The 7212-nt window shown below is 40.1% G+C and overlaps 1 protein-coding gene across 3 annotated transcripts in view; it reads left to right on the top strand.

The window, feature by feature from the left end:
* The window catches only part of Macc1 (MACC1, MET transcriptional regulator), an 85098-nt gene that overhangs the window by 19455 nt on the left and 58431 nt on the right, over nucleotides 1-7212 (top strand). For 2 of the 3 annotated variants that reach the window (XM_023709945.1, XM_023709946.1), the window contains exon 1: nucleotides 5964-6211. The exons of the other annotated variant lie outside the window; for it this stretch is intronic. In XM_023709945.1, coding sequence (XP_023565713.1) covers nucleotides 6139-6211 — 73 coding nt within the window. In that variant the 5' untranslated portion in view covers nucleotides 5964-6138. Of the gene's footprint in view, nucleotides 1-5963; nucleotides 6212-7212 lie in introns of those variants that run through there. 3 annotated transcript variants of the gene reach the window in all.

The raw sequence follows: 7212 nt of genomic DNA, 5'->3' as shown, positions 1-7212 counted from the left end.
ATCCCATATATGATAACATCTCATCTTTATAAGGAAAAGAAAGGCCTAGAAATAGAGTTGGACTTTAGCCAGCATCAGGGAGAGTCAGGTGGGAGATTTCAAGGTGTGATTAAAGGGCTGAAGCCTATGTAAGCCAAACTCTTGATATCCTTGATGGGCAGGCAGGTCAAATGCCTTTCTGCAGGGATGGGGTGAGGGTCTCAAGAGAAACAACAAAGCAAGAACACAGCAGGGTAGAGACACCACTGTGTTGCAATATTTCCTACACTTGAGGAAGAGAAGAAAGCCAGGTTCCCAGCCAGCTGATACTGCTCAGGTTGTGTCACACCTGCCTTTCTGCCCAATGCTTCTCCATTATCCTGTGTTTCTTTCCATCACTTAAGTTTTTGTCTAAAATCTCATCTATCTCCAGTATTCCCTGATGTAAAATTGAGATGTAAAAAGGGTAAAAACTGATCAGAGCAGTGTGACATGGCACATTCTCTGGTTTTCGTTTTGTTGTGTTGAGACAGGGTCTTGCTATGTAGTCCAGGTTGGCCTTGAACTTGTGATGATCCTCTTGCCTCAGCCTCGTGTGTGTGTGTGTGTGTGTGTGTGTGTGTGTGTGTGTGTGTATTACAGATGTGTGAAACCACAGCCATCATTTCTCTGTTTTTCAAATAGACCCTATTTCGTTTGAGACCAAGAACCCTTCATTTTACAGATGGAGAGAGGGCGGCTCTCAACACGCAAGGAACATCTGCAAGTCCTAGAAGCACTGGCAATGGACCTAGAAATGGACCTATATCTTTTCTACCATTCTACAACATTAAAAATAGATTGCCATTAAAATAGTGAAGGCTTTTTTAAATGTATCTACTTAAAGGAGTGTGTATACAGGAGGTGTGTGTGTGTGTGTGTGTGTGTGTGAGCACACACTTGTGCATTTTTGTGAGTAGATAGACAGAAGATAAAAGACCAGAAATCATACTAGCTTCTTGATTTTTGGCCTCTATTGGCAGTACCATTGCAAAAAGGGAACTGAGAAACGCCAAACTTTCCTCAGACCTCTGAACTTACCTTCCAATTACAAGTTTATTTTCCCCTATTACGTGTCACAAAGCCAGAAGTGACTCTCACGGCCACACCTCCTTTCCCTAGCTTGGACATTACAGTAATCTCCATAAATTTAGCTATAACTTTAACAGAACAGCTCTTATAAAACCTCCAAAGCTGATTTTCTGTTTTCTTTCTTTTTTTTTTTTTTTCCATTTTTGTACTTGGTACAAGGTCTCACTCCTCAGCTTAGGCCCATAGTTATCTTCCTGTTTTCAGCCTCCCCAGCAGTGGATTTGCAAGTTTGTGCCACCGTGCATGCCCGCATGCCTGAACTCAGTCTCAGGCTCAGTGTGCCCTGCAAGGGGGCTGGTGCATTATGCGTGATGGGGGAGTAGGGGATCCAACCCTGGTCCCTGTGCTTGCCAAAGCAGGAGCTCAGTCCACTGAGTTAGCTCTCTGGCCTTACAAAGCTGATTTCTGAGGGCACTTGTATATATCCTATCTGCTGAAATGGGATGTAAGTTAGGGCAGAAATGAGAATCTAAAAAATTGAATAAAGGACTGGCCAGAGAGCTCAGTGAACTAAAGTGCCAGCTTAGTACAGCTCAGCAGCTGGGTTCAATTCCCAGGGTGCCATGCTGGCCCTGCTCCCAAGGCACACTGTGAGGGAGATTGAGATTGAGCATGGTTGTACATGCCTGCAATCCCAGCTCTTGGGAACCTGAGGGAGAATCAGTGAGTCTGATCTACACAGTGCGACCCTATAGACCCTGTAGACCCTGTCCTAAATACATAATAACAACAACAAAAATTTGTGTGGTCTTGGGACAGTTAAACTTCTTGCATGGCTACTGCTTTCATCCAGGCCAAATTTTCAAAGAGACTTCAGGGTAAAACTGTAAAGTTTTTTTGATCTAGATTTGGAAATCCCTGAACATTTCTTTCCCTGTGTTTTATTAGTTCTACAGGCCCTCTAGATTCAAGAAAATCTCAAGGACAGTTGCAAAGAATTTGAAGCCATCTGTAATTTAGCACAGAATCATCCCCCCCCCCCGATTGTTTACTTCTTAAATAAGTTACCTGCCAAAGCATGATATATTGGAATTTGAACAGAATCATAAAAATTTAAGTTGAACAATAGATAATTTTATAAAAATAAGAACAGATGGATGCACTATTTGTTTTGTAATTTGTATCAATCTTCTAAACATACCTTTATTAAACTAAAAAACCAGAGTTTCTCCAATGCTTAGTCACTAGTTCATTATATTTTACATTGTTGTGTCCTCAACTTGTATCTATGCCATCTTATTTATTATTGTTTTCTTTGGTAAGATAATAAAATACATAGCATCTTTATTAATAATACAACACACAGTCTTGTAAGATACTCCAGAAAAAGTGACGCTGAAGATAGCCGATGCAACCCCTGTTTGCCTGGTGGCCCTCAGAGTCCATTCCTTCCTGCTGTGCTCTTCTGTTAATTGGTTTCTCATGCCTTCAGAATGCCAGCCCAAGGTTTTAATTGCCAGTAAGTTTTCAAGGACATTACTCATCTCCTGTGTCCAGGTTTTGGGCCTCCTTCTGCTGGAATCTGTGATTCTAGGATCTTCTAGAAGCTCCAGGGCTCTAGCACAGAACTCTTGCTTGAATCAAACACCGATGCCATCATGTCAGATACCCCAGCTCCTGCCCAGGGGCACCAGTATGGCTCTTCCAGCCCCATAGGCAGAGCTCTTTGGTAGCCCTTGCTGCGGCAGAGCATCATGTCCTCATGGAGTTCAATCTCAGACACAGGGGTTGGCTGTGTTGACAGAGTGCTATGCAATGCATGTTACTCTGGTGTCCCAGCACTTGCTGTCTGGCACCTCAGCCAGGCTCCAGATACTAGCTGAAAAGTCCCTTCTTTATTTTTCCAGGACCTCGTGAGTCACCCCAGGGTACATTAGTAAGTAGCTCCCGGGCTTCTATACCTCCACCGTCTCATTTTCCTGGCTCTGGAGAGAATAGCTGCTTCCTGTAGGTATTAATAGCTCGTGAGCTCACATGCTGTTTTCTGCTCAGTCTTCTAAACATTTTTGTAACTAATCCCCTCTGCTTGAGATGTCTCATGTGGTTTCTATTTTTTGTGAAGAACCTTGAGTAATGTGGTAGGTGCTGGGCTGCTGGCAATTATTTGCAGATAGCTGTAAAATGTCCATTAAGGAAGAATACTCATGTGCTTCATTTAGCAGGCATGACAGAAAGGTGGTCATATGAGCAAGCCATTCATCAAGTATGACATTTTTTGTACTTTTGTTATTTTTTTCACTTATTTATAGTTCTGTGTATACAGCAGTGATTATATTTTGCAAGGAAAGACTATTTTCACGAAACAGAAAGCAGACATTCTTAGGAGTAATATGGGTTTCTCTTGCCAATGCCAAATTGAATTCTGTAGCAATAGAAGTCACAGTAACATGTTCACTGATTATTCTGTCATTAATAGTTCACAGGCAGATTCTCAAAACCAAAACTTTGGGTTATTATTGGGAACAAGAAAACTCGCATTCACAATGTTTCCATTTCCCTTGGTTTGACAATAACCAAAAATTTCAGTTTTGTTGTCATTTCAAAGCCTTGGAAGGTGCCAGAATTTCATGTTTTAGAATTATCTGCTTGGGCTTTGCAAATGGAAAACAAGCACAGCCAACTCCTCTTTGCACAAAACAATCAGCAGGAAGAAATCTCTGTTAGGTCTTGGCTCTTATATTAATTTTCCAGTTCTGCAAAGTCTGCTTTGTGAAAGCACTTGATTTATTGTCAGTATCCCATAATAAGTTATTAATTTATGCCTATTAAGTAATTATATACTAAATAATAATTACATAATTAGAACTAAAACCTTGGAAGGGTGGGTGTTGACATAGGGACTCACTTGTGGGCATGCAGACTGGCCTTGAACTCCGGGGGTAGCTAGGCTGGCCTTGAACTTGTGGGAAAAGATCAAAATGTTTGCAATAAAGAAAAATGAGAAGTTTTCTAAATTAAAAACTTTCTCGTAATTGCAATAACCTTTGCTACTTAGCAAAGAAAATGATATGGCATAATATATGTACCCAAGCATAGAAAATGGGTTTGCTTTTTTATTTATTTATTTATTTATTTTTAACATCATTTTATTTTGGCTTCTGTGGCTCTCCTGGGTGTATAATTATGTCAAATTTGATCATTGTCTTTTTATCTATAGAGTACTGCTTATATTCATGTCATAGCCTATGTATTCTATTTTGTTATTAAGTAAATCGGGATTCAAGACCAGCTTCAGCCAAATAATAGCTTAGCCCTTCAAGCCAGGTGAGGCTCAATCAGAGTGCACTTCTTTTTTTTTTTTAATATTTATTTATTTATTTATTTAGTTTGTGTGTGTGTGTGTGTGTGTGTGTGTGTGTAGCCAGCTCAGCCCACCAGGGGGCGGGGCTGGCTGGCATGTGGTGCTGGGGGATTGAACCGCGGTCCTTTTGCTTTGCTTAGCTTGTTCTAAGTAGGTGCTTTAGACCACTGAGCCATCTCACCAGCCCCACAGAGTGCACTTCTGGGGGCTGTTAGCTTCTGAGAGCTTCAAGGTCAAATGTTTGACAGTGATGGCCCAGCTAGGAAAAGAACTGGTTATTCAAATCCTCAGAGAATGAAATTTGAGGAAGGATATAAGGCCTTGAAGGAATCTAGAAATGCATTAGCTATCAAATCAGTGAAATTTAAGATAATATAAGAATGTTGAAAGCTTACAATTATCTAGTTTTCTTACAGTGAGGCTCCTTAATTCTTCCATGCAGCATTACCAAATAGGTGATAGACAATACAGTTTTGAGGAGCTAGCACACTTTGAGATTTTATTACACTTCATCTTGGGGTATGTTACCTGGAGCATCCTGTCTGGCCACCCTTTTGAGGATGTGCACATACATAGAAATGAGAGGACACCAATATATACCATTCCGGCTATCTCAGAGTAACAACATAAGACAAGATCAAGTAATACAAAAATGATTAATCTTCATTGTGGGAATGCTAAATAATGTCACAATGCAATCCAAAAGGAATAGGTTTGTAAGCTTTACTCTAGGAATATGTGCGAAACTTGAGTCATCCTGAGGCATTTGCTAGGCATTAGTACATTGGGCTCAGTTTTTTTTGTTTTTTTGGTCTGTATTTTAGGGAAGGGTCTATAGGATGTGCAGTGTCTCACTACTAGATTGTACTTGTAGTGATCAGCCTGTTTAAAGCCTCCCAAGAGCTGGGATTACTGACATGCACCACAATGCCTAGTCTCAATTGTCTCAGCATGCCCTGGGCGGGGGATGAGGGGCACCGCAGGCCAGGGGATTGAATTCCCAGCCCCAGCACCTGCTTGCAGGAGTTTTAATCCGCTGAGCTATTTGGCCAGCCCCATGGGCTCAAATGTTGCCTGAGTTGTTGATGCCTTATTTATGTTCTTGTGACAATTTAATTCAATCAGAGCAATATCATCCATGAAATTAAATTATTGTGGTTATTTTGAAAGTTCAGTTGTAGATTGAAAAATTTATAGTTATACCACTTTATATATTGCAAATTGTCCTAAGCTTAAGGAATTCATGAAATTTTAATGCAAAAGTACATTAATATTTTCAAATTTAAGGTCATTATAATTTTTTTCTTTTTAAACACTATGTATTCTCCAAAATTTATGCCCTGTTAAATTGATTATTGCTTATAAAATTAGAGCTAAAATGCCCTGCTATTGACTCAAGGAACAACTCCCCAAATATCAGTGACGCAAATACCAAAGTTAATGATTTGTTCGCGCTCCAATTCCCTTGCCAGTTTTTATTTGGAGCTTGTGGTGGCGGAGCTTATTTTTATCATGTCTAAGGAACCTATACTGATAGAATAGAACTCATTTTAAACATTACCCCTTCCAAGGGAAAATCTGAAGCATTTGGAGGGCCTCTCAAGGACAAATACTATTCTTCCAGAAATGAAGCTAACATCTTGTTAGCTAGAACTAGTTAATAAGGCCTCACCTGACATGAAAAGTGATCAGACAGCACAACCCTGGGAGAGAAAGGGAGACGACCAATGCAAGGCACTGTTGGCTGTCACAGCAGTAGGTGGTGTGACCCTCTGAGGCCACAGATGGGAGTCTGGAAAGGTACAAGAGAGACTTGTGTACTTCTCTGAATAATGTTCTATTACCGGTTGAACGTTTGGGTCTTCCCTAAATTTATATATTAACACCTGAGTCTTAATGTGATGGAACTAGAAGTTGGGTCTTTGGGAAGTACTTAGGTCCTAAGTGAAGAAAAAGGCCCATAAATAGGACTATTGCCTTGTGAGAACAGAGGGCTAGCTAGCTCTTATTGGTGTATCTTTTTCAACCATATAAGAGCACAAGAAGGTGACGCTTTTTTGTAAACCAGAAGAAGCATCCTCACAAAGAACCTGGTCTGCTGGCACCCTGATCTTAGATTTTGAACCTGCCCAATTATGAATTCACTACCTCTCTATGGTATTTGATTATTGAAACTAAGCTCCCTACTCTGTCCTGCTCTCTCTCTCTCTCTCTCTCTCTCTCTCTCTCTCTCTCTCTCTCTCTCTGCTTTCTGCACCCATGCTCTCTCTCTTTCTCTGTGTGTATGTGTGTTTTGTGTCTATATATGAACCAGTCGATTGTTTGGTTTAGAATTATCGAAGGTATAATTTAAAAGTCACCTGGCTACATTTCCAGGCCTTTCACACCGTGGTTGGTTTTGTGTTTGAAGGCAAGGCTCTGTGTATGCCATGTGGGCAATAGATTTGCAAGCCACTTAGAAAACCTTCACAGACTTCTGCTAGATTGGCCCAAAGCAGTTTATTTCCTATCAGTTTAGCATATTTCTTTCTCAATTTTCAAAATCTAAGATTAGGGTGCCAGCAGACCAGATTCTTTATGAGGTTGCTTCTTCTGGTTTACAAAAAAGCCTCACCTTCTTGTGTTCTTATATGGTTAAAAAAATAAATAAATAAAAAGGAGCTAGTTAGTCTTCTGTTCTGATAAGGAAATAGTCCTATTTATGGGGACTATTTTAACAATGTACTCAATAATTTTTATATTACTTGGTATTTATATTAATTCACTTAAGTAGTAAAGTTGCACAGAGATAAATATATTTT

This window comes from Octodon degus, unplaced genomic scaffold (genome assembly GCF_000260255.1).
Source record: "Octodon degus isolate 3935 unplaced genomic scaffold, OctDeg1.0 scaffold00015, whole genome shotgun sequence".
NCBI classification, from domain to species: Eukaryota; Metazoa; Chordata; class Mammalia; order Rodentia; family Octodontidae; genus Octodon; species Octodon degus.
The sequence above is the reverse complement of the archived record's forward strand: the minus strand, read 5'-3'. Positions and strand labels throughout refer to the sequence as shown.